The sequence below is a fragment of the Parathielavia appendiculata genome (assembly GCF_033297405.1).
Source record: "Parathielavia appendiculata strain CBS 731.68 unplaced genomic scaffold N657scaffold_1, whole genome shotgun sequence".
Lineage (NCBI taxonomy): Eukaryota > Fungi > Ascomycota > Sordariomycetes > Sordariales > Chaetomiaceae > Parathielavia > Parathielavia appendiculata.
This window is the reverse complement of record NW_026944220.1, coordinates 1,003,424-1,027,994: the sequence shown is the minus strand read 5'-3', so window position 1 is coordinate 1,027,994 and position 24,571 is coordinate 1,003,424. Positions and strand designations below refer to the sequence as shown.

At 55.9% G+C, this 24,571-nt stretch overlaps 9 protein-coding genes across 9 annotated transcripts; 4 read left to right on the top strand and 5 right to left on the bottom strand.

The window, feature by feature from the left end:
• Positions 1–222: 222 nt before the first annotated feature.
• On the top strand, positions 223–928 carry N657DRAFT_562640 (uncharacterized protein; the record flags this gene model as incomplete). Its single annotated transcript, XM_062788153.1, has 4 exons — positions 223–411; positions 472–684; positions 747–806; positions 866–928. 4 exons carry the CDS (start codon positions 223–225, stop codon positions 926–928), a joined length of 525 nt encoding a protein of 174 aa, XP_062652142.1.
• Positions 929–1,875: 947 nt separating this feature from the next.
• N657DRAFT_19138 (DUF726-domain-containing protein) lies at positions 1,876–6,076 on the top strand. The gene is made up of 2 exons (XM_062786158.1): positions 1,876–4,294; positions 4,371–6,076. The coding sequence occupies exons 1-2, from the start codon at positions 2,102–2,104 to the stop codon at positions 5,892–5,894; spliced, it is 3,717 nt and encodes a 1,238-aa protein (XP_062652141.1). The 5' UTR covers positions 1,876–2,101; the 3' UTR covers positions 5,895–6,076.
• A 226-nt stretch (positions 6,077–6,302) lies between these two features.
• N657DRAFT_560963 (Acylphosphatase) lies at positions 6,303–6,616 on the bottom strand (the record flags this gene model as incomplete). Its single annotated transcript, XM_062788023.1, has 2 exons — positions 6,303–6,452; positions 6,551–6,616. Coding segments are annotated over 2 exons (216 nt in total), but the record flags the coding sequence as incomplete, so codon positions are not given.
• A 955-nt stretch (positions 6,617–7,571) lies between these two features.
• Positions 7,572–9,362, bottom strand: N657DRAFT_585289 (ARM repeat-containing protein). Its single transcript, XM_062789782.1, has 3 exons — positions 8,983–9,362; positions 8,381–8,909; positions 7,572–8,323 (listed from the first exon to the last, which is right to left on the bottom strand). The coding sequence occupies exons 1-3, from the start codon at positions 9,275–9,277 to the stop codon at positions 7,708–7,710; spliced, it is 1,440 nt and encodes a 479-aa protein (XP_062652139.1). The 5' UTR covers positions 9,278–9,362; the 3' UTR covers positions 7,572–7,707.
• Positions 9,363–10,583: 1,221 nt separating this feature from the next.
• On the top strand, positions 10,584–11,943 carry N657DRAFT_676167 (uncharacterized protein; the record flags this gene model as incomplete). The annotated part of the gene is made up of 2 exons (XM_062795877.1): positions 10,584–11,638; positions 11,703–11,943. The coding sequence occupies 2 exons, from the start codon at positions 10,584–10,586 to the stop codon at positions 11,941–11,943; spliced, it is 1,296 nt and encodes a 431-aa protein (XP_062652138.1).
• Positions 11,944–12,699: 756 nt separating this feature from the next.
• N657DRAFT_629488 (ribosomal protein L6) lies at positions 12,700–13,712 on the bottom strand (the record flags this gene model as incomplete). Its single annotated transcript, XM_062790890.1, has 4 exons — positions 12,700–12,750; positions 12,836–13,013; positions 13,152–13,455; positions 13,667–13,712. The coding sequence occupies 4 exons, from the start codon at positions 13,710–13,712 to the stop codon at positions 12,700–12,702; spliced, it is 579 nt and encodes a 192-aa protein (XP_062652137.1).
• A 1,107-nt stretch (positions 13,713–14,819) lies between these two features.
• N657DRAFT_685920 (vacuolar protein sorting-associated protein 26) lies at positions 14,820–16,005 on the top strand (the record flags this gene model as incomplete). The annotated part of the gene is made up of 4 exons (XM_062796805.1): positions 14,820–15,036; positions 15,110–15,582; positions 15,648–15,789; positions 15,863–16,005. The coding sequence occupies 4 exons, from the start codon at positions 14,820–14,822 to the stop codon at positions 16,003–16,005; spliced, it is 975 nt and encodes a 324-aa protein (XP_062652136.1).
• A 174-nt stretch (positions 16,006–16,179) lies between these two features.
• N657DRAFT_607667 (uncharacterized protein) lies at positions 16,180–20,253 on the bottom strand. The gene is made up of 2 exons (XM_062790250.1): positions 19,495–20,253; positions 16,180–19,432 (listed from the first exon to the last, which is right to left on the bottom strand). Exons 1-2 carry the CDS (start codon positions 20,123–20,125, stop codon positions 16,359–16,361), a joined length of 3,705 nt encoding a protein of 1,234 aa, XP_062652135.1. The 5' UTR covers positions 20,126–20,253; the 3' UTR covers positions 16,180–16,358.
• Positions 20,254–22,475: 2,222 nt separating this feature from the next.
• On the bottom strand, positions 22,476–23,645 carry N657DRAFT_638819 (uncharacterized protein). The gene has a single exon (XM_062791658.1). The coding sequence runs from the start codon at positions 23,635–23,637 to the stop codon at positions 22,570–22,572; it is 1,068 nt and encodes a 355-aa protein (XP_062652134.1). The 5' UTR covers positions 23,638–23,645; the 3' UTR covers positions 22,476–22,569.
• Between the last annotated feature and the right edge of the window lie 926 nt (positions 23,646–24,571).

Sequence of the window (24,571 nt, the reverse complement as noted above, 5' to 3'; positions counted from 1 at the left end):
AGGCCTGGAAATTTTTCGGCTCTTCAAACTCACAACGGAACACCGACACAGTGGTGTGTGAGAGGTCCAACTGTTCATTACAGCTTTGGCGTTTCACATCCAAACTATCTTCGCTAACAGAGAGATACGGCAGTCAATCAACTCCCAATTCTTCAACCATCATTTTCCACCTTGTCGCAATCTTTGACATCAGAGCTGGTCTAAAGGACGCCGCACCTCACCATGGGCAAGCGCACCAAGCAGTACAAGAAGCTCATGCGAGCCTTTGAGCTGCTCGGGTTCCGCCAGCCGTACCAGCTTCTCATCACCAGCGACGTGCTCCTCGACACCGTCAAGCTCGACCTTATCAACCTCTTTCAAAAGACGTTGTCAACCAAGGACGTGAAGCCCATGATTACGCAGTGCTGCATTGTGAGTTTCTTGTCAAGTCTTCAAAACACTGAAATTTGGATACTGATGCATTGCGAACAGAGGGCACTGTATGCCAAAAATGTTCCTCCTAATAAGGACCCGACGGTTGTCGCCGCCATTGACAGGGCGAAGACGTTTGAGAGGAGACGGTGCGGTCATCTCATGGACGAGGATCCGCTTACGGAACGCGAGTGCATGCTCTCGGTGGTAGATCCGAAGGGGAAAGGGGAGAATAAATTCCGATATGTGGTGGTGACGCAGGATGAGTGGCTGGTATGTCGGGTGTTTTCCTCGCCCTTATCTCTGCTTTTCCGGCTGACGTTTTGGGGCTACAGAGGGACAGGTTACGGTCGGTGGTGCCTACGCCGCTGATGTATGTGCGGCGGAGTGTCATGGTATGTCATCGGGTGTCTGCGTGGGTCTGGTGCCGTGGATGAGCTAATAAACTCGGCAGATTCTCGAGCCCATGTCCTCATCATCAGCCAAGGCTAGAGAACGCGAAGAGCGCTCGAAGTGAGTTCACTTCTACAGCTGTTTACTACAAGTTGAAAGGTCCAAACTGACAAGCAGGACAGGTTCCTGGATGGCATCGTCAGACGGCCACAGAAGAGAAAGAGGGAAGACGACGAGTCTGGGGAAGAGCTGTCTGGAAGTGAAGGCGAGGGTAAGGATGAAGACGGCCGACCCAGGGAAGAAGACAAGCCCAAGAAGAAGAAAAAAAAGCGTGGCCCCAAGGGGCCGAACCCACTGGCCGTTAAGAAGCCCAAGAAGAAGTCGGAAGCAGATCAGAAACCCAGGAACCCGGCGGCCCCCTCGACAGTGGCACCGACAGACACCAAGCCAAAGCGGAAGCGGCGCAAAAAAACCAGCGGTGCTGAGAGTCGCGGTGGTGAGCAGGCGGCAACAGCGGAGTTGGCCCCTGTTGCGGCTGCGGCTGTTGAGTTGTGAGGCAAGCAAGAGCGCACGCTTGACTTTATCTGATAACATTGTGAGCTGTTGATCTCTCCTCTATGCTTACCTTCCTCCACAGCAATCGCGTTTTCAACGGATCAACGACTCCGGCATTTGTTTGTCCCTCACCATGATACCTTTCTTACCATTGTTTTGTTTGCGGCTATGTCCTTTTCAGCCTGGGTGATGAAACTTCTTTGATTCTCTTGTGTTATACCTCCAGACACGTGTAGCTGATGCATCTACTCATTAAAGACATCGACGGAGGTACGACCGTTTCGCTGGCGTCAATGGAACCCACAGCGTCACATCCTCCGGCTGTGGGGCAGGGCCTTTTATCGGAGATGCCAAGAAACGGCACAGAGTCTGTGCATTGAGCTATTAGGAGAGCCAGGCGTGAGAAAGGCGGACGATTGCGGGTGTAAACCATAATTAGGCTTGTGTTTATCTCTTTGACCCTTTTCTCAAAATGATAGATGTTGCGAATTAGGCTCAGCCAAGGACATCGCTTCATCCTTGGGCCGCGTGTTCCCGTCGATAAGCATTGTACGAATAGGGGCACTAACATTAAGGCACCAAAGCAGGGGGGGGAATCGTCGGCCCCGACTCCCGTCTTTGAAACTGGGAACTTACAACCCCCATGTGTGCGAGCCCCTGATCAGCTGCCACCCGCCCGCGCGATTCCCAGGACAGCCGGCTGTCCTGACATTCGTTTATTAATAGTTAACAGCAAACAGCCATGCCGAGCGTTGACGGGACCTCGGCTGGCAGTGACCAGAACGACTCGTCGACCATCGCCACAAGAGATGGCCCGTCCGCCCCGGTGTTGTCACCCGCGAATTATAAGTCTGGGAATAAATCCGTCACCACCATGGCGGTTGAGCTCGACGATTTTGGCCTCCCGATCAGAAAGTACACGGTGCCGGCCGAGGAGGAAACACGAGACAATGCTACCGCGGTGGGCATTGACGACAAGTCTCGTACCGCTACAAAGGACGAGCCCAGGGACGCTAGCCAGCAGCCTGAGGACACATACAGTGAGAAACAAATCGTGGGGGTAACAGCAGTCATCAGGAACTCGGACGCTACAGCAAATCGTCCGGCGCCGGCCAGCATCCAAGACCCCAAGGGCGCCGTCCCCGACAACGACAGCGAACCTGCAGATGCATCTCGGGTATCCGCGACAAGTTCTCCAGATGAGCGTGGTGTTGCGGACCGGACGGACCCAGCAACACAGGCTGACGGGCGGCGCGCAGACGAAACATCAGACGACGCGAACCCGCAGCCTGGAGGCAGCCGCAATACAGACCACCAGTCGGCAAATGTCAAGGAACGGGCCCTGTCAGAAGGGAGAAAACCGGAACCAGAGACGACCGATCCGAAGCACGATGCAAGCAAGAGGCTGAGCGGAGTCGGCGCCTCCGAGTTTTCGCACCAGCAGCTCACCTCGAACCAACCCGAAAAGAAGGACGGCGACGATGACGAATGGCAGGTCATGCCCGCATATGCGCCATACGACATATACGACGACAACAACAAATTGGTCGCCAAAGAATACAACGAGAAAGAGGATGACGAGACATACGGGTACGCCGGACTGGGCGGGGCCGGCAAGGGGTACACAAGAGTGTTGCTGGACGACGACGCCGAATCTGCAACCAGCATGGACGAGCACACCCAATACCTGTTCAAGGACGGCGGCGGCGGGACAAGCACAGGAGTCACCGATGACGACCAACGGGACGCCGTGAGCCAGCTGCAGGCGACCAAGGAGCTCCTGACCGAAGGCCAGAGGGTCGCCTACGTGGGCTTGACGCGACTGGAGCTCTCAGCCATGCTGAAAGAGGCCGAATCAATAGAGCACACGTCCAAGACCAAGAAGCAGGTGACGCTGGCCGCCGAGAACATGAAGATGTGGAGTCAGAAGATGATGATCAGGCTCTACACCCACATGGATATAAGCCCGGCCGAGCAGGTAATGATTGAACAGCTCAGCTCGCACGGCGTCATGCCCCAGGACCTTACCCCCGTCTTGATGGCCAACGCCCGTGTGCGGAATCCCATGGCAGCTGACGAGGTAGGGCGCTCATCCATGTCCAGCCCAAGTCCGTCAAGACCAGCGTCGGTCGCCAGCCCTGTGACGGAGCAGGCAGCCGAGCCGCCGCCGCCCTACTCGATGGACGATGACTCGGAGCTCACAGCACCCGTGAGGACGCCCTCGCAAATGCCAACCACCCAAAAGATCGACATTGACATCCGCTGGACTGTCCTGTGCGACCTATTCCTGGTGCTTATCGCAGACTCAATCTACGACGCCAGGTCCAGGTTACTGCTAGAGAGAGTCGCCAAAGACTTGGAGATACCATGGCTCGACATCTGCCGCTTCGAGAAGAAGGTTACCGACGCGTTGGAAATGCAGGCCAACGCCGAGAGGGAAAACTGGAACGAGGACGAGCACATGGAGAATCGCCGCAAGCTGGCCCTCAAGAGGCGCTACATCATGATGGGGCTTGCTACCGTCGGCGGCGGCTTAGTCATCGGCCTGTCCGCCGGACTGCTCGCTCCTGTGATCGGCTTAGGTCTGGCAGCCGGATTCACAACAATAGGCATTGGCGGCACAGGTGGATTTCTTGCTGGTGCTGGAGGCGCAGCAATCATCACGTCGAGTGCGGCAGCGTCAGGCGGCATCATCGGCATCAGAGCCGCCAACAGGAGAACGGGAGCCGTCAAGACGTTCGAATACCGGCCCCTGCACAACAACAAGCGTGTGAACCTGATTGTTACCGTCTCGGGATGGATGACAGGCAAGGTCGACGACGTCCGGCTGCCCTTCAGCACCGTCGACCCGGTCATGGGCGACATCTACTCTGTGCTCTGGGAACCCGAAATGCTCAGCAGCATGGGTGACACCATCAACATCCTTGCAACCGAGGTGAGCCCCTGGATTCTTTGTCGCCTATTCAAGAAATCTTTTTCATGGTTGTCGATTATGGTCTAAACATCCCTAGGCTCTCACTCAAGGCCTGCAGCAGGTGTTGGCGAGCACCATCCTCATGAGCTTGATGGCCGCCCTCCAGCTGCCCGTCGTCCTTACCAAACTATCGTACCTCATTGACAACCCCTGGACTGTCTCGCTCGATCGTGCCACCATGGCTGGTCTGATTCTGGCCGACTCACTCATTGACCGCAACCTGGGCACTCGCCCTGTCACTCTTGTCGGCTATTCTCTGGGCAGCCGAGTCATTTTCTCGTGCCTTCAGGAGCTCGCAAAGAAGGGGGCCTTTGGCGTCGTGCAGAACGTCTATCTCTTCGGTAGCCCTGTCGTTGTCAAGAAAGACGAGTACCTGCGCGCCCGCACCGTGGTGGCTGGCCGCTTCGTCAATGGCTACAACCGCAATGACTGGATCCTCGGGTACCTGTTTCGCCTGACAAATGGCGGCATCAGGCGGGTCGCTGGCCTGGCCCCCATCGAGGATATCCCCGGGGTGGAAAATATGGACGTGTCTGAGTTCGTCGTCGGGCACATGGACTACCGGCACGCCATGCCGCGGCTCTTGCGGGAGTGCGGCTGGTTGGTTGAGAGCGACGAGTTCAGCGAGATCGAAGACCCGGATCCGGACAACTACCAGGAGCGGCAGCGCGAACTGATTACCGAGATTGAGGAAGCAAGGAGAGAGTTGGAGAAGGAAGGCGGCAAGGGGACCAAGGGCGGCGCCTTTGGCTTCTTCAAGCGGAAGAAGGCCCCTCAGAAGCAAGAGTGGGAAGTGTACGAAGACTCCAAATCCGCTGGCAGCAAGGGCGGAAAGACGGAGGACAAGGAGGGCAACAACCACGGCGTGCTCTTTGACGTCGACGCCATCCGCGCCGAAATCGCCAAGGAAGGCCGAAATCAAAAAACCTCCAACAAAATCAACAACAATAATCTCGAAGAGGAGCTCCTCCAGGTCAGAGAGATCAAGAGCACGCTGCCGCCGATCAAACTCGAGCTCAACCCCAACACCAACACCATCAACCCAGGCCGCGGCCAGCGACAGAGCCTCCGCGAAATAAAGAGCGCCGAAACAATTCCCTCCTCCTCCTCCCGCTCCTCGGACGACGCCAAGTCACCGCTCCGCTCCTCTCACGACCCGGCCTCCTCCTCCCTCTCGAAAGAGCGCACGCCGACGTTCCCCGCCGCCGGCAAGGCGGAGAGCGGCAAAAACAGCCCGTACTTCGCTTATGGGTTCACAGCAAACGGCCAGCATGACGGGCTGATTGATGACGACGATGGGGTGCAGATGACGTTTGACTTTGGTACGGGGTGTGGTAATGACGAGCAGCCGAAACCGTCACGGTTGTCGTCGTCAACCTCGTTTGCTGATGTGGCGGCTGGTAGTAGTAGTAAAGGGAAATCGTCGTCGGTAATAAGCGGCAGGCCCGAGATGGTCAGGTCGGCGCAGACGGTGCCGAATATCACGCTTGCTGATCCGTGGGCGGATGATGATGACGAGGAGTTTGGGAAGGAGCAGGAGATTCAGATGACGTTTGCTTGAAGTTTTGGGGAGTCGAGGGTGGGGGTTTGTTCGGACAGTGTTCGGGGGAGTTGGGGCTTGGGTTTGTGGAATTGCTGTGGGTGGTGGGTAAGGGGTGGCGGTGTCGATGGGCGTTTGTTGTTGACGACCTAGGTAATGCTCAAATGACGTTGGGATCTAGAGGGGATGGGGTTCATTTCCTCGTACATAGTAGATCGGTCAGCAGCGCATCAGAGGTTTCAGCGGGTTGCATAGTTTGTCTTTTATCCATGACGACCGACCCGTTTGGTCCTGTTAACGTGAAAGGGGTTCGTTGTCGTCCCATGCATTCCTCCTCAAAGATTACTGATTCCTGGGTATTGTTATATCCAACATTAGGATTCCATGTATAGGCCGCCTAGCACATGCCGTGGCTCCGGACTCCGGTGCTCAACGGCGAATCTCAAACTCGGTCTCGCCCTCGACGACTTCTCGGTCTTCCTTGACCAGCTTGACTACGTGGGCATGCCGCGGACCCTTGTCAACGTGCTTGAGGAAGTCCGCGATGGCGTTCTCTTCACCTTGGGCTTCTCCCTCGACCTGAAGGAAAGCCGTCAGCTCATCACCAATGTGACTGGTTCCTTTTTTTTTCTATTTTTTTTTTTCTTTTCACATGGGGTCGCTGGTAGTGTGGTTACCTTGTTGTTGTCTGTATTCCGCACCCAGCCGGTGAGTTTGAGCTCGGCGGCGCGGTGGCGGGTGAAGTAGCTGTCCGAAGGTTAATGAGATGTATTCTTGAATTATCCACGCGTACAACGGGTTGGGATTTAGGTTTTCAACTGTTTTGGCGAAAGGATGGGCCATCTAAGGCAGCTCTGTCTGCTGAGGACGTCGTCAAGTTGTAAATACAAGTGAAGAGAGGCGCTCACTAACCGGAATCCCACACCTGGTACCTTCCATTTTAGCATCGTGTTCTGTGTTGGCTTGTATAGTATCTGACATAGACGGAAGGGCTAGGGTTGTGTGTTGTACAAAGCCAAGGGGCTGAGGCTTGATGAATACCCGAGACGAAGTAAGAAACTAAAGAGGGGGCTCACCTTGCACTATGCCACCATGTGCGAGGAAGTAAACCTGTTTGTATGAAGGAAGACAAGTTGTTAGCTATGAGCCTGACGCAGGTTGACAGGACCCTCCAAGCAAGCATCACATACTCTCTTAGCGGTCATACTGACCCGTAACCCCTTCGAAATCAGGTTGGAGCTAAGCCGGCCGAACAATTTGCAGCCGGAATGACTAGATAAGATCGCAAATACTGAAATCCCGTCGCTTTGCGGGTGTTGATCAAGGCAACTGGAGTTTCATGTGATGTCAAAGGGGGACTGACTTACAGCGGTAGAGCTCCGATAAGATAAGAAAGAGGCGGGGCGATGTGAACCATGAGTGTATGAGGCTTGATGTTAGGGAAAACTACTTCGTATACCGTAGTCTGTGGTATAGAGCCTATTACACTTGCCCAGACAACCAAGACACTCTCAACAACACAGGATTTACGTCCCATACGCAGTCCCTTTCAGCCCTTGGATTGCCCATCTGAACCCATACATTCAGTTGAACAACATTCAGTTGAAACCCACAAATACAGAGAAGGGTTAGGGTTAGGATACAACACATACACCACAGACATGCATGTATTCCAAGACAAAGTACGGATCCGTACAGTCGACAGAACTCGAACCAGTCTAACGTTGCCATTCCGGAATGCCAGTCATCTTAAAAACATGCCTTCGCCGAAATCCGAAACAGGGATGCCAAAAAAAACCCGGAGAACATAGAGAAGAAACAGACATGAACTCCCTCACTTCGATTCAAAGCTATACTGCAACCACCCACCCAGCGCCCGCAGACTCTCCCACCTCACATTCTCGTCGGCCTCGCCCATGAGCTCCATAATGCGCGTCTTGAGCCCTAGCCGCTCGAGCTGGCCGCGCTTCTCGGGCACCTCGCCGACGAGGCAGCCGACGTCGTTGCAGGCGATAGCGAGCACCGCCTTGTCGCTGTCCCACGGCTTCTTCATGATGTCGGCCAGCCGCCGGACCAGCGCGCCGTTGTCGTGGTCGAGGATCCGGCGCGCGTTCTCGGCCCAGAACGCCGCGTTGCGGTGCGGCGGCGACCACCGCAGGTGGCCCGAGTTGAGCTCGCCCACGTACTCGTCAAACGTCGTCTTGGTCTTTGTGTACTCGTCAAGCAGCTCGCGGAGCCGGTCCATGTCCTCACGGAGGTCCGGGTCGGCGAACTGGCGCGTCTGGAGGTTCTGCAGCAGGCCCGGGAGCCGGGCAAGGACGGCCGTGGGGAGGAGGGTGTTTTGGTTGTGCACGAGGAGGTTGAGAAGGGTGGAGACGAGTAGCCGAGTCGTCTTCTCCTTTGGTGAGAGACGGAGGAGTTGCGTGTAGAGCAGGACAATGTCGTATTCACTGGAGGGGTGTGTCAGTTTAAGCAAACTGGGCAAAACGATGGAGCGGTGCACTCACTCGTTGAGATCGTCGCCAATGTCCGCAGCCTCGAAACTGAGCTGCCACATAACCAGCAGCACCCTGTATAGGAGCTGCAGGCCAACACCGCCACCAAGGGACCCCTCGAAACCGCTCCTGGCTGTCCCTGTCATGCCGCTCCAAAGACTGGCTGAGGCATCGTTGTTACCGACGCCAGCCGCGGCTCGAAGTATCTCAATCAAGGGCGTGACTGTATCGCTTCTCTGTTTCCAGAACTGTCGCCTCGGCGCCCGCCCGTAGAGCAGAGACGAGTACTCCTGCACTCCGATGTCCTGGAGCCCAGCGTCCGAGTTCTTCGTCAGAGAGGAGAGGTAGCTGAATACGACGGGTAGCGCCTTGTCTACCGTGGCGGGGGACTCGTCTCTGGATCCAGCCATGAGACCGACAAGCACGGTCGATGTGAGGAGGGGAATTGGGTTTTCGGGGTTCGAGGAGTGCGCGAGGAGAGGCAGGAAATGGCGGTAGGGGTCGCCGGTTTGAATAATGGCTTTGGCTAGCGCGGGAATATCTTCGGTGCCATCTAGTCAGTTGACTTTGCGCGGGTAAATGCCATTGGCGGTGGTTGGAAGGGTAGAGCCTACCGGCAAGCAGATCGCTCAAGAGAACGAGGATGTACTGCACGACATCCTGGCGCTTGTGGGCAGATTCCAGAACGCTCTTCTGCCCTTCGGCCCCTACAAACAGAATGCGGTAGCCGTTGAGGTCGGCCTCAATGGCCTGCTTGCGCACATCTCGCTTGACCTTGTCGACGGCGCGGATGCGGGCGAGTTGTTCTTCGGTTAGGGTGCCTGCGCGTACGGCGCCATCCCACGGAATTGGGCGCTGGCGAATGTTGCTTTGCAGCGATCCTAGATATGTCGGCGGGTCCAGCAGCATGATGCGAGGAAGCCTGTTCTGCGCGCAGTCCTGAAGCTGAGGATGGCTCGTGCAAGGAAAGGTTTGGTCGTGCAGGGTGTTGGAGTTTGTAGCTTGGTCGAGCAAGGCGGCCAACCCACAGTTACGTAACTATGGTCACTCTTGGTGGGGCTGCAGCTCCTCCAGCTTCGCTCATCAACCGCTTTTCCCGTCAGTACTCAGTGCATTGAACATCCTGAACTGACATGCTTTGAGCTTCCGAGTCACGCAATGGGCGCCCGCAGTCCACAGCTACGGCCATTCACACTTCAGATGTATTATGGCACGCCATCCAAGCCTACTTCAACATATCCTTTTGATTCTTCTTCCTCGGAGCCCCACCTAAAGCTAAAGCTACAGAGAATGAAGGTGTAAGAATGAATGAAAGTGTATCCGATTGTACTGATAAGATGCTACTGATATTCGACCCCAACATGGTGCCGGCAGGCTCCAAGTTGCAAGCTGCATTGGCGGGGCAAGGGAGGACCTCATGCAAAAGCCGCCGAGCCGACAGCTGCCAACTCATCAGTACCCATCATGTCATGCTGCATCCGAGCTGCATTGACAGAATCGGCAGGGTCCAGGTCGAAATTACCTTCAGGCGGAATCCCGGCGCCAGGAACAAAAAGGCCGGGTCTTCTCGCAGATTTCGAATCGACGAAACAGGGGTTTTACTCGTTGTGGCAGGTTTGGCGGCGGACCAGTTGAGGGCAACAATGTGAAATGCGCGAGGTTGGCGCGGGCTCGTGTCGACAGCTTTTGGAGGAGGTTGGGAACACCAACTCGCAGTCCCAGCCATCAGAAAATTCGACTGCAATAAATCCCGCCTCGCAGAATTCACCCGCCCATTTTCTTTCCATGTTCCTGCTCCCGAGTCCGGAACAATACGCTGGAATGCGATTCTGCTTGGACGGCATCCTTCGACATTTTTGCGACCACTCGACTTGGGCCTTTTAACACGGCGGTACTCTACGTTCCCTCGCCTCCCTGTCGGCCAGTTCAGCGGGTGCAGCTGCCACTTTGAGTTGAACATTCCATGGGACGGCCCGAGCAATAAGTGAGACCTCAGACACCAAGCGACAGACGAAAGCGACAAGCATACCTCCGTAACGCAATCACTCATCCTCGTTCTCGGTCGGCATTCGCTCCGCCTTTGGATTTCAAACGGCTCCGGGACACGGCGCCCCACCCCGCCCGGGTCGCTGGCTTTCGGCGCACCGTGCCCCGTCTCCACCGTCACGGCCGAGTCCGCCAGCTTCGGGGTGATCCCGACTCAATCTACACTAAAATGGCGCCCCGGCCGTCGCTGCTGAGCATTTCTTCGGCGCTATGGCTCTTGCTCGCGAACTCGACCCACCATGCCGCTGCGGTGCCTTTCCCAAAGGACGACTTGCGCGCTGCTGGCTATGGCTATCTCTTGCCCCGGCAGTGTGGGGGGCAGGCCTGCGGCTACAACAACATGTACTGTTGCGAGGCGGGAACCGAGTGCTACACTTCAAACGGCATTGCCGGGTGCTCGGCAGCAGCAGGCGGCGGCTACCAGTGGTACACGACGACATGGACAATAACCCAGACCTTCACCAAGACCTACCAGTCCTATATCCCGGCCGCGACAGCTCCAGCGGGGGGCGGCAACTGCGTTCCGCCCGAAGGGTCCGGTCAAATAGCTTGCGGCAAGATCTGCTGCGCGAGCTGGCAGTACTGCGCCTATGATGGCCAATGCATGGCGAATGGCCCAGCCCCAGGGCCAACAGGTGGCGCAGGTGTGACGACTGCCACCGGAGCCCAGACTCTCACAACCCCGTTCAGCGCACCATACCGAGTCACCAGCGGCACGATGGCGACCTCAACAGGCACAGCAGTCAGCGCCACCACAACTGGCGCAGTGAGCCCGGGAGGGGGTGGAGGCGGGCTGAGCGGAGGCGCCATCGCGGGTATTGTCGTTGGCACCATCGCCGGTGTCGCCCTTCTCCTGCTCATCTGCGCATGCTGCGTGGTGCGAGGTCTGTGGCACGGCATACTCGCCATCTTCGGGCTCGGCAAGAAGAATAAGTCGTCCGAGACTGTCATCGAGGAAGAGCGCTATCACCGGCACGGGTCCACGCATTCGCGGCGGGACAACCACGGGTCATGGTACGGCGGACGCCCCGCCTCGGCAGCGGCGCGCAAGGAGAAGGGCAAAGGCATGGGCCTGCTCGGCCTGGGCGCCGCCCTCGGCACGCTGGCGCTGCTGCTGGGCCTGAGGCGGGACAAGGACAAGAAGAAGGTGGCCGCGACCAAGACCAGAAGCGACGTCAGCAGCAGCTACTGGTCCGATTCCTACACGGCCACCAGCCCAAGTGAGTAGCCCTTTCGTATACCTTTTCCATTCTCAAGACACGGATGCGCTGACATACCACCGAACCAGGCTCAAGGAGCAGCGACAGACGGACCCGTCATTCGGCTCGGCGAAGCAGGACCCCGAGCAGGGTGACAAGAACAACGCACACCCACACGCGCGTGTCGAGAGCGCCCTCAGCAAGATCGGCCCGGTCGCCCAGGCCATGACGGCCGCCTATTGTGCGGCAGCCTCGCCAAAATACGACGGCAACAGAACCACGAACTGTAAATGCCAACACCCCCACACCACGCCTTTCACGAGTACATGATTCTTCGACCTTCTTTTTCTCTCCCCAGTATATATGTTCCTTAAGACCCCTTCCCTCATATGAGATGGCGTTTATGAAGTTGATTTAGAGACGAAGAACGAGGAAGGATTATCTCAGTTCAGCGGGAGACCCCAGGAAGAGGAAAGTGATGAGAGAATAAGTGAACAGAATGAAGCACATGAGATGATGCCTGATCAGCGAGCCATTTGCATAGCAGGATGGGAACGATCTCAATGAGAAGATGAAGCATGGATGACAAGTGGATGGATATGAACGAACATTGGCTGGTTGGCAGATCTAGACGGGACACTTACTGAGCAGCTTCCGTAACAAGAATGTATTCCACGCCGTCATTCCATCTTGATGGACACCGATGAGTGCTTCTGCCGAGATTCGTGCGTCCTGGCGACGCCGACCCTGACGCAACCAGGTCTGTTGATTATGATTGCGGATAAAATATATAGGTATCAGGAAGGCAAGTATCCGAAATATCGCCTCGTGCGCAACTGAACCTCCAACCAAGGCAGGCGCTCTAGCCGCCGCTAAGTCAAATAGTCGTCATCATAGGCTTAGCAGAGGAGGGAGGGGGCCCGGCGAAGGTGATAATGGCATGCACCCAACACCTGTGGTGGTTCAGAAGGTTGCCCATTTTGCAGTAGCGATTTTTGACGCTACAAAACATGCAAATGCCGATTGACCCCTTGCCACTCCGGTTGAGACCCATAAAGCACAAAGAAACCCATGGCCGCATGTCCATCACTCCTCAACGATGTTGCCCTTCTCCGAGACGTAGAGACCGTCCAAGAACTGTGTCAAACGTTAGCCACCTGTCGTCGTGCCCGCTTTTTCCCACCATCGACGCCCAGCATGTCTTGGTGTCGGTCAAACGAACCTTCCGGATATCCTTGTTCCGCACCCGGCAAATCTGCTGGATGTCGGCAGCACTCTGCGAGACAGCCTCGAGCGAGTTACCGCTGAGGATCAGCTCGTCCTTCTGTGCCTTCGAGATCTCGACGTCCACACCGGACTGCATGACGATCCTCCGGACAATCTTCTCGCCGATGAAGTTCCTGCCACACAGCACAACCAAATGTCAGCTTTCCCTTGTCCAAGTTGCCGTATCACCCCGAATTCAACAAAGCGTTTCCCCCCTTGGTTCCTAACATCCCCAGACAAAGCCCGCCAAAAGTTCGTATGTTGGCACGTACCGGATCTCGACCTCGTAATTGCCCGACTCGGCGTTCTTCTCGACGTTCACATTGATGGGGAAATGGGCGTAGACGTAGCGCATCTTGTACTTGAAGCCCTTCGTGACGCCGATGATGAGGTTGTTGAGGAGCGTCCTGACGGTGCGGAGAGCGGCAACATTCTTGCGGACGCCGTGGTGGATTTCGATGTTGATAATGTTCTTCTTGGGCGACGAAAAGCTGACGGCAATGTGGCCGAAGTCCTTCTGGAGCTTGCCGCGTGGGCCCTCGACCGTGACGAGCCTCGACTTGATCGAGACCTTGACTGCACATCGGACACTGGGTCAGTAAACACGCCTCTTCTCTGCGACCCCAAAACGCCACCACGCCAGTGTCCGCCTAAACAGTCCGCCTCAATTGCTGTTCGCATCCCCCGTTTCCGTACGTTTGGTCGGTGTCGGTCGTCGATCGCGGGTAACATCGGGGTCTTCTCTCTCCGTTCTCCTCAGTGTTGGGCAGGAATTTGGCAAACGTACCGTTCTCGGGGACCTCGAGGGTCTCCTCACTGTGGATGTAGCGCATGTTTGCGTTTGGACCTGGACGTGAGGAGGGGTGAGGTGTTGCTTCGTCGTCAAGGTGGGCGAAGGGAGTATGCAAGCCTGGCAAAAAAACGTCGAATTTGCGGCCCCGGATTAATTCGAGTTGTGCGCCGGGACGCCGAAGTTCTTCTTAGGGCAGAGGAGGAGGAGAGGACGCGATTGGTCAAAAGGGGAGGAGGCTGGAGTGAAGTGGGGCCTAAACTGGCTAGCCGCTCGTGCTGTTCATGTCTCTCCAACTTCGAGAACAACATGAGCGATAAACTCGTATCTGAGATTCAAATGAACCTCATAGATTTGGCCGTACCGTTGAACAGGCCCATGTGCTGGATGAGAGTGTCTATTACCGAGGCATATTCCTGCCCAAGTTACATTCTAATGCTTCCTAATCTACAGACAGTTATCTGTCGTGCTTGACCTTGCACAAACCACTGCAGTCCAGCTTGACCAGTTCATACACGTTTCCTGTTTCAATAAAAAAGCAGCAAGCATGACAATTTCTTCGACTCTAACTAATCGTCACCGCAATTCGCTGGTCGTCGATACCACTGAGCTCGACTGCTCTTGATTGGCCATTGGAGCTTCAGTCTGCTGTTGAGTCGTCTGTACTCCGTGCCTCGGCAAGAGGGAACGCTCACGAGTGCACATCAAGCGCTGGGAGCAGTGCTGAGAAGTCTGCTATTGAGAGTACCCAGCTACCATCTCACTATGGATGAAAGTTGAACAACGCTATTTCACGGAATAGGTACCCTTGCGCAGTTATATTCCAGGAGGAGGTGACGCATGGGACAAGGACCCCGAATCTATGCCAAGATCCGGCCCCACTCGCTGGCTGGCCGCAAGGCCGTCGCGGCACCTACAGGCTCCATCCGTAACTGACCGGGACCGAGCATGTACCGCCCATCACCACTTCTCTGGCTGAATATCGAACATCAACCGGGTTCCGCGCGCTGCTAGATACACCCAAGACTACCGGACAACATTGCTCCCTTACTTGGCCCGTCAATTGAAGACTCGCTGTCAACGCGCATGTGATAAGACCCACCGCGCATCCAAACCTCGAAGCTGCTCTCTTAGGACTACAACCGCCACCATGTCGTACTTCTTCGCGACCCCGGTCGACATTGACATTGTGCTCGACGATGCCGACGAGCGATCAATGGTGGATGTCAAGCTCGACAAGAACCGCCGGGAGAAGGCGCCATTGTATATGGATGGCGAGTCGGTCAAAGGCGCCGTCACCGTCAGGCCAAAGGATGGCAAACGGTTAGAACATACGGGCATCAAGGTGCAGTTCATCGGCACAATAGGTACACTCTCCTCAATCCAAGGTAGAACGACACAGATTGCGCGGCGAAGTCTGACAGCGTCCCCAACCCGCAGAAATGTTCTTCGACCGGGGCAACCACTATGAGTTCCTCTCGCTCGTCCAAGAGCTTGCCGCACCAGGCGAGCTGCAGCACCCACAGACATTTGACTTCAACTTCAAGAACGTCGAGAAGCAGTACGAGTCGTACAACGGCATCAACGTGAAGCTACGCTACTTCGTGCGCGTGACCGTGTCGCGCCGCATGGCCGACGTGATCCGCGAGAAGGACATCTGGGTCTACAGCTACCGGATCCCGCCCGAGATGAACAGCAGCATCAAGATGGACGTCGGCATCGAGGACTGCCTGCACATCGAGTTTGAGTACAGCAAGAGCAAGTACCACCTCAAGGACGTCATCGTCGGCCGCATATACTTCTTGCTGGTGCGCCTCAAGATCAAGCACATGGAGCTGAGCATCATCCGGCGCGAGACCACGGGCGCGGCTCCCAATCAGTACAATGAGAGCGAGACATTGGTGCGGTTTGAGGTACGCTTGCATCGGTTAGAGATTATCTGCTAGGGAACCGCAACGGCTGACTTGCGACTCTACAGATCATGGACGGCTCGCCCTCAAGGGGAGAGACCATACCCATCCGGCTGTTCCTGGGCGGCTTCGACCTGACGCCAACCTTTCGGGACGTCAACAAGAAATTCTCAACAAGATACTATCTCAGCCTGGTATTGATCGACGAAGGTAGGATTCATCTTTCTAATCCTCACTCTTCCTCGCCTGCCGATTTCCACTCTGACATGTCCGTTCGTTTCAGATGCACGGAGGTATTTCAAGCAGTCAGAGATCATCCTCTACCGGCAAGCACCTGAACTGGCCAACGGGCAAGGGCAGGAAGCGCTCACGGGAACGCTACCCCCGGATAGGGATAGCAAGCAGGTAGCGGCTGTTCCGGCATGATTTGAGGTCCGCGTCTAAGTTGGGGATGTAGTAGGGATAAAGAATGACGAAGCGACTTTGTACGTACGAGCGGGGAACTAATACTTCAGCATAGGCATGGCGTTGATGCAGATATCCAAGTGATTTGGAAACTCGGTTATTCTGCTCCCACGCTCAGACGCACCAGAGCTGGTTCTATGATTCCCGTTTCGAGCAACCAAGCAATTCCCGTTCGTCACGCCAGGCCATATCCATCATACAAAGGTATCCTTTTTCCAGGACGCTAACGCCTACATTAAACTCATTACAAAACCTTACTACCCTTTGCTCCAGCCCGTTCATCCACCGGGCCCGTCTCGCCTCGGCCGATACCCTCACGCTAAATCCATCAAATCATCCTCGGCGGTAAATCCAAACTGGTTGTTCTGGATCGCCACGATCCTGTCCAACTCCTGCTGGTACTGCTTCCGGAGGTCCGCCAGCATAAGCAATTGCCTCGGCGGCAGCTCCTGCCCGTTCCGCATCGAGAACCTCTTGATCTTCTCGGCGAGCGCCGCGTCCTCCTCCGACGCCAATTCCTCCCCACCGCCTTCCTTGGCAGCCTCAGCATCGAGCTTCTTCGCAAGATCGTCAAGCTGGCTCTCCAATTCATCCTCATCATGATCTTCATCATACCCCACAGTTTGCCTCTGGCCGTCTTCTTCGCCCGGGATCACATCTTCGAGTATGTACGCCTCCTCCGGCGCGACACAGCTCAGCGCATTGATCAGGAGCAGGTACTGCCTCGTGACCTGCGTGTCTAACGCGTCCTCGGCGCTGCCGGCGCCGCCGCCGAGCCTATCCCCTTCGCCCGCCCGCCGCAGTTTCTGCAGGCGATCGAGCAGGATGGCCGCGGCGCCGCGGTAGTCGTTGTGGCTGATGCGCCAGGCGTACAAGATCTGATGGTACGGCACGCCGTTGAGCACGTCCCTCGTGGCCCGGCACTTGTCGACGAGTATGTCGTCGACTTTCGTCTGGAGGCCCGAGAAGGGCAGCCGGATGAGCTCAGAGCTCTGGCCCGTCTCGCACATCTTCTCGACGAGCTTACGCAGGTACGACTTTTGCATGGCTTCGTCGTCCATGGCGAGGAGCGCCGAGTGGGCTTCTTCAAAGTGCGAGGTGGCGGCGGCGGCCGTGAACAGACGGCTGAGCATCTCCGTCTTGTTACCCGCGACCTCGCCGTCGCCCTGCTGGACGAACTGGAGGGCGAGGCGGGAGAACTCCATGACGTACGAGTAGGCCTTTTGCCTGTCGTACAGGCCGACAATGTGGGCATAGTAGTTTGGAAGCCCGCTGTTAAGGAGGTTCCATTCCGTGTCGTCGAGGAGCCCTGCGCTGTGCCGGTCTAGGTGCTTAATCGAGATGCTCAACCCAATCGCCGCCCTCCTGAAGTAGAAGGACGCAGTGTCGTGGTCTCTGAGCGCAAAAAAGACGCGGCCCTGAATGTAGATTGAGAAGGGATCTTGGTCGGCGAACGAATGGAGCTCCAGCGCAAGGTCGGGCCGATCCTGTTTAAGGAGCCAGCACTGGATGAGCCAGGTGTAGAGCACAGTAGTGCTGCTGGGAGCACAAAGGTCTAGCACCAGGTCTGTGATGCTAGAAAGCAGGGGCATATTGTTGCTCTCTGGGAGACCGAACAGATGACCGGTCAGCCCTTCCAAAGCAGTCTTGGTGTTATTTTCATCCTGGCTGCGCTTGATCAAAGAGGGGGAAGAGGAGCCCGATCCGCCGGATTTTGACGAACAGCTCAGCTCAGTCTTCGCCATCCACCTCAGATGTTCCAGCCTCCGAAGCGCATCGATCAATCGCCGGTACACTGAACCGACTTCGAAGCGCGAGTGAAGGGATGGGGCATCCTCGCTCTCAATGTCAAACTCCATGTGAACGAGAAGAATGAGTTGGCTGAAGAGAATCTGCCAGTGAAGCTCGGTCGTCTCCTGGACGGCGCGGACAACAAGCTTGCGTCCGAATCCAGTAAAGGGTTCCCGCAGCTCTTGCGAATTGGCCTCGCTAGTTGCTGTGATGAGATCGAACAGGTCGTCGTAGAGCCTCGCAGTCACCATCTGGTAGTTTTGGCCAAGAGTGTCGATCACCTGGGCGCAGTCTTCATCCGTGATTGAGGGCCAGAATCCCGCGCGATCCAAAAACAGTTGCATGCGCTCGCTGTCGGACCTGGCCGAATCTTCGTATAGCTCGGCTCTCAAGGCAGCTCTACTCAGCTGGTACATGCTGTCCGAGAAACTGTCCACAAAGGTCAGTCCCGCAGATATCAAGGCGGCGACGTCTTCGTTATTCTTCTCCGGAGAGAGAAGATTGTGGTACAGGCCGTCCAGGTCGCTGCACTGCCTGACAGCAGCAATCAAGTCAGCGCAGGCAACCCAGATCATGCCCTCCACAGGGTCGAAGACTAAGGATAGCGCTTCACCCCTTTGCTTGTCGAGCTCAAGCAGGAGACGCCAAAAGCGCATCCACTGTGTCTCGCTCGTGTTTCTGAACTGGTCGTAATCCGCACCACCTGCAGAAGTCCTGTCGAGCGTCGTGGTGGATCCGAGCACCGAGCAGATGGATTCTGCGATACTCCGGCCAGCTTTTGACGGTGCCTCCTTGTAGGTACCCAAGCCTTTCTCGTACATTGCCAGGGCTGTCTCGAGAGTGGACTTGGAGAAGCGGCCTGGGAAGAAGATGAGGTCGAGCCACTTTTCGGTCGAGTCTGTCGGATTCCAGGGCCCTGACGCCCGCACGGGCGGTACCGTGTTTGCGATGTGTACCGCCTTCCAACCGTCGCCAAATGGGTCTTTGGTGTTCCGAGGCTGAACTTGTAACCTGTGCACGCGGTAGCTGGTGTTGTTCTTCCACATCGTCCATAGCTCGGGTCCGTCGGGTTGTTGAGCCACGGCGAAATCAGCAAGATTCCACACATCGAGTGAAGTCGGGCTCGGTGGCACCAAGTGAGCGTCTGGAAAGCAATCCGCAACGTGAATCGACCCCTGATCGTTCGCCTTCACCTTCCAGAATTTAAACTCGCCAGCTCCAACGCCGGAGTACGTCACCACCGAGCATTGGCCGCAGCTGTTGTCCAATATCCGGATGAGGTTACCTTGGGAAGGGTCAACAGTCCATTTGCCGACTTCCTGCGGATCGCGGCTCGTGTTCAAGATGTCACCAGTGTATAAAATCTGCCCTGTCCGCACATCCCAGACCCTCATCCGGTGATCTAAGCAGATGGTGAACAGGAAAGCCGTGTCGGAATGGCCCATGGTCGTGACTGCTGTCGAAGCGGCTGCCGTCAACTCCATATTGACCTTGTCGTATCTGATGGTCGGATTCCGCTGGAACGGGACCAATCCTCGGAGGCTCTGGCTCCAGCCCGCAACATTGTAGATGGTTTCCTTCCACGACCCTCCATTCGCTATGCCATGAGATGTGAATTAGTGGCTCAATCCTTGGCTGCAAATCCGTTTCGGGACTTACACTCATGACTTTCGTTCCTGTCGAACTTCAGAATGCCGCCATCGTGCATTGTGATGATTAGTTGATTCGGGCTGACCACTGCCAAGCGGTGCGGATGTTTGAACCCGAAGCCAGGAGGTGAGTGTGACTTGCAAGCGTCGCCGAGCCCACCATCGATCGCCGTCCTCTTCCGGAAGTGGTCTGGCCGCAACGTGATCGACCATAGCTGGTTAGAATGGTCGACGGCAAAGACGCAAAGCGCATCGTATTCCTCGGGATCAGTGAAGCCAATGCAAGATGTTCGAAGGGCAGTCGGGAATCTCAAGTTCAGGATTAGCGGCGCCTCGGCGGCATTCTCTTGTTTGCAGACATCGGCAACGCGAAGGCTGAGAACGGTGCCGCTATCCAAGACGCGCCACAGAAACCCTCGTGGTGAGGAGTGGTGTTTCCTGTAGTATATAGAGGATGCTGTCGCGAGATTCCTGGACCGGTAACCCTTTTCGTCGTCGGCCGAGGTGCCGCTCCGGCTTGAGGCTGATCGTCCGTAGGCGCCTTGGGGTGCGACCCGGATGTGTACGGTTGACGAAGGGGACGCGGGCTCCAAATTCAGTCGCGTCTCCTTGTAGAGAATTCCGAAGTCTCTGGACACCATCTTGCCCCATGTATCATATGTGGGCGACAATTGACCGATTTGAGGTTGCTGTCGCGCCTTGTTCGAGTTGAAGACGCGAACTGGAGCTCATGGGGCAGAATTCTAGCCGCTTTGTTGCAGAGGCAGCTTGGCGGAAAGCTGGGGTTTCGAACACCGCTGCACTACAGGAGCTCAAGTGGGGCTCATGCAGTCGTGGCAGCGAAGTGGGTCCACATGCTCTTACAAAGTAGGGTTGCTTCGCTTTCAAGTCGTACGGTACGGAAGCCTTAGTAGGCTTCTCAGCTTCCATGCAACATTGGCCTTGATGAGTTTTTGTCAGGGTCCGAGTTATGATTACCTACAAATAGCAGGAAGCTAAGATATCTATATTGAATACATTTTGCCATTGAAAGCCACTGCCATAAACGCCAGTACTTCATGCATGATACCCAGCAACTCCCAAGCCAACAAGAACTCCTCGCACGCTGTGTCACAGCTTCCTAACCCCAGGAACCACGTCCTATGCATCGTGACAATCATGGCCAGCAAATTTACGCCCGCTCTTCGAAGGAAAAAGAAAGGCCGTCATCTACTCCTTCTCCAGATCCTTTGGACTCGGGTCGCCAATACCGTCCTCCCTGATTGCAAACATAGCATCGCTCTCCGGCAAGCAAGGGCTGTCGTAAATCTTTGCGATACGGGTCTCGCCTCGACCTTTCTTCAGGCTGATTCTGGTTGTGGTAGAGTGAGCCATGATGTTGCCGCCGATTGGTTTCTTGGGGTCGGGATTGAACATGGCGGACGGGCCGCCATCGACCTGGGCCACCACCTGGTTGGTGATGACGACGGCAATGCCGAACTCGTCAGCGAGACGTTGTAACGTACGGAGAAACTTGGCCAAGTGCATCTGCCTCGAGTTCAGCTCACCACGCCCCAAAAAGTCTGTTCGGTACAGCGCAGTGGCCGAGTCGACAATCAGAAGACTGAACCGGGTCTCACACATCATGGCCGCCGCTTGATTGAGCAGCTGGAGCTGATGGTCCGAGTTGTAAGCCCGTGCGTATGCGACGTTGTCGAGGACTTCTTCGCCGGAGAGTCCATAGCGATTGGCCACGGCGAGCAGTCGAACAGGGCGGAATGTGCCCTCGGTGTCGATGTACAGACACTTCCCTTCTCCGCCGCCCATGTCAAAAGGGAGTTGGCAAGTGACGGCCAATGTGTGGCAAATCTGCGACTTTCCTGTCCTGAACTCGCCAAAGAGCTCGGTCACACTCCCGGTCTCGATGCCGCCAGCGAGGAGGGTGTCGAGTTGCTTCGAGCCCGTGGTGATAGATATCAGCTCACTGCGACGCTGATGCATCTCGGTAGCCGTTGTGAAGCCCATGGGGACAAGTTTGGAGGCCTCGGCAAGGAGTTTGAGTGCTTTGTTTGCTGAAATGCCCTTGACCTGTTCGAGCATCCTCTGTGGAGTGTAGGCGACCGACTCGACTGTGTTGTAGCCTGCCTCAACAACTTTTTGGATGTCGCCTTTTGTAAGACCGCCAATACCCTTGGAATCAAAACTCTTAGCAAAACATGCAACCAGTCATCCCAGGGAATCTGGTGCACGAGAGTCAGAACTCACCTCCAACGCGGAGAGTGGCGTCGGAGCTCCAGGGCCTGTCTGCCCGACGTCCTCGGTATTGGCTGTATCATCGTACTCGTCGTTTGCAGACATCGTAATTGTAGTTACGAATATGCGGGAGTGTACGTTGCTTTTACTGTGTTTGACGGACGCTGAGAGAAACGTGAGATTTGTAGGAAACACTGTGACGGTTGGTCTGTTGACAGAAGCATTTCGGCCAGGCACCGACCGCGTCAAGTGGGGCGAGTCTTAACGCGCTCTCCCGTGACCATGAGGGCCCACTTTCGGTGCTTGGGGTCTTCGACCCATCACCACCATGAAGACTGAACAAGCAAACTTGACATTTGAAACTTCTGATCGCGTCGGTAGCAGTTGCCTTTTGTACAAGTCAGCCTGGGTTTTTCCTGTGAGCGCTGAATGTGCGCATTTACACTTTTATCATATTTTCCCTTCGACTTCTTGTCTTCTATCTTCTTTCTTCTATGTCTTTATTTATCTGATCTTATTCAGACTCACTTACTGCTTCTATCCTCATTTCTCATTTTCCTATTATCATTCCTCATGTCTTCTTTCTTTATATTCTACTTTTTATTTCCTTCTTTCCGTTTCAGTCCAGATTCCGCCGTGTGTCACGCTAACAAACGAACCAGGGCTGGATTATATTGTCCAGCTGCCATGGAGAAGGTCACAACAAACTTCAGGAAATCATGTTAAAATCAACAACAATGCATAACCACATCCCCTACATTCAGCCACATTATACAAAGCTTCGATCCACACTATCCTACTCAGACGAATCCAAATGGGGAAGCTACCCTCTGTTCTTTCCAAGTCCCTAACACTACCTTCCCCCCTGCTGCTCAAACCGACCACCAGACTTCCGCAACTTCTTCCCGGACCTCGACCCGCGCCCAACGCCTCGTTCACCCTCCCTTACCCCTTCTACCAACCCGGACGATCCGAAGGTCCCCGCAGGCAACACCTCAAACCCATCATTGACCCTCCTCGAGCTCGTGTTAAGGTGCAGATCCCCCGGGCCAAACGTTGGTTCTGGCGCCGCCATCGCTACCATCTCAGGCTGAGAAAACACAAAAAACCCCCGCGGTGGCGACGTCTCTAAGGGGTCATGGCCGTTCTGGTCCTCATCCTTGTCCCTGTCCCTTTCCTTCTCAGCCCAGCGCCGCAGCGCCGCGGCATTTTGTAGTGCCTCGGTCCGTGCTGTCGACGACGGCGCCACGTATGCGTACGCCTGCAAGCTCCCAACGGTAGCGGCAGCGGTGGCCATGTACAGCTTCGAGCTGTGCGACGACGATGTGTAGCTCCGGCCGCTTGCGCTCTTGTTCGCCTCAGAGCGCGGCTGCGAGTCGACCGACTCGGCCGACGAGGACGCCGAGCTCTGTTGGCTGAGATGCCGCGGTGGGCGTGGGTGTGAGCGGCGGGTCGTGAAGGAAGAGGTCGGGACGTAGGTCTCGTAGAGCGGCTTCGTCGGAGATTGGCCCTCTAGTCTTCGGAGGGTGTCTTCGTTCAGGGTGCCGGTCAGTTGCCGGGAAGGGTGCCGCTTGGTTTTTCGGGAGGCGAACTGCGATACGGGCGGGGCGGACGATTGGCTGCTCTCCATCGAGTCGGTGTCGTTCAGCTTCTGGAAGATGGAGGCGGCGGATGGACTTTGCCTGGGGCCCGCGTGGTTTAGGGTCGAGGTAGTCACGATTACGGACCGCTCGTCTCCCGAGCAGTCTCGCCCCTTCTTCTGCGAATCCGAGTCTCGGCCGGCGAGCGTTATCGAGGAAAGCTCGTTAAGCGATGCCGGCCTGGAAATCCATATCCCGTCAATCTCGATGCCGCTCTGGATGGCCCGAACGCCGAACGGGACCGGGTTGGCTCGCTTGATGGGAAGTCCCGTCTTCCGCATTTCCTCCATGCGCGCCCGCTTTTCTTCGTCCAGTATTTCTTGCTTCTTCATCAGTTGGTTGTTCCACCACAGCTTGCCCAAACCTGCACAGAAGACGGCCACGATCCCCATGGCGAGGACCTAGGGAGCAGTTGTCAGCCTCAAGCACCTTGACTCCCGAATGAGGAGCGCTTACGAAGGTCATCTGCTGCCACAGATCCCATGATGTGAAAAATGTGCCGGGCATTTCCTGAGATCGCCGTTTCAGACCCAGGTTTGGACGGGAATACCTCGAGTCTGGCCTCCTTCCTGCCTGTTGCCGGAGACTGACCGCCGTCGGTTTAGCGCAGAGAATGGATTTCGTGATTGCCAGGTTGAGATTTCAATGCGACGGTCTCAGCCGATATCAAATCCCACAGTATTCTGCCCCTCAGCTCAAAGTTGTGTATGGCTCTGGACTCTGCCGAAGTCGACTGATGGGCAAATCCGGGACGTGTTTTGAAGTCGCTTCGTTGTTTGTGGGGTTAACCGGAAGTGTTGCTGCTTCCGTCCTGACTCTATGTTGGGATCTCGGATTGCTTTTCCAACTCGACTCAGACAAAATTCTGCGCAAAGATGGCCGTTCCGAACGGCCGGTTTTCAGTAACTGTCTCCGGCAGATACGAAATGTGTAACGAGTGACAGCGGCTTCGTGATGGTACTCCGTTACAGAAACGAGCTTCTTTCATGTCCGGCGAAGCCGGATAGCTGCATTATCAGGGCTGGTGCTTCCACTAAGGGCCCACGAGGCGCAAACCCGAAATATTCCTATTTGTGAGACATCGAAGAGGCGAGAACCGCAGCGCTGGTCAGGGATCACACGAAGTCAAGCAGATCAGATGGTGGATTGCTGGGTAGCACAACCAAGGTGTTCAGGTTGTAAACGAACCGACCGGGCAGCGAGACGGATTTCAGT

What these genes read in the sequence shown, in the direction of transcription:
- N657DRAFT_607667 (XM_062790250.1), bottom strand. Translation starts at nt 20,125, where the DNA reads ATGGTGTCCAGAGACTTCGGAATTCTCTACAAGGAGACGCGACTGAAT. An exon ending in CAGGAACGAAAGTCATGAGT is followed by an intron (nt 19,433 to 19,494) that starts GTAAGTCCCGAA and finishes CTCATGGCATAG; the next exon opens with CGAATGGAGGGTCGTGGAAG.
- N657DRAFT_585289 (XM_062789782.1), bottom strand. Translation starts at nt 9,277, where the DNA reads ATGCTGCTGGACCCGCCGACATATCTAGGATCGCTGCAAAGCAACATT. An exon ending in CTTGAGCGATCTGCTTGCCG is followed by an intron (nt 8,910 to 8,982) that starts GTAGGCTCTACC and finishes ATGGCACCGAAG; the next exon opens with ATATTCCCGCGCTAGCCAAA. An exon ending in ATTGGCGACGATCTCAACGA is followed by an intron (nt 8,324 to 8,380) that starts GTGAGTGCACCG and finishes ACACCCCTCCAG; the next exon opens with TGAATACGACATTGTCCTGC.
- N657DRAFT_19138 (XM_062786158.1), top strand. Translation starts at nt 2,102, where the DNA reads ATGCCGAGCGTTGACGGGACCTCGGCTGGCAGTGACCAGAACGACTCG. An exon ending in TCAACATCCTTGCAACCGAG is followed by an intron (nt 4,295 to 4,370) that starts GTGAGCCCCTGG and finishes AAACATCCCTAG; the next exon opens with GCTCTCACTCAAGGCCTGCA.
- N657DRAFT_638819 (XM_062791658.1), bottom strand. Translation starts at nt 23,637, where the DNA reads ATGCGGAAGACGGGACTTCCCATCAAGCGAGCCAACCCGGTCCCGTTC.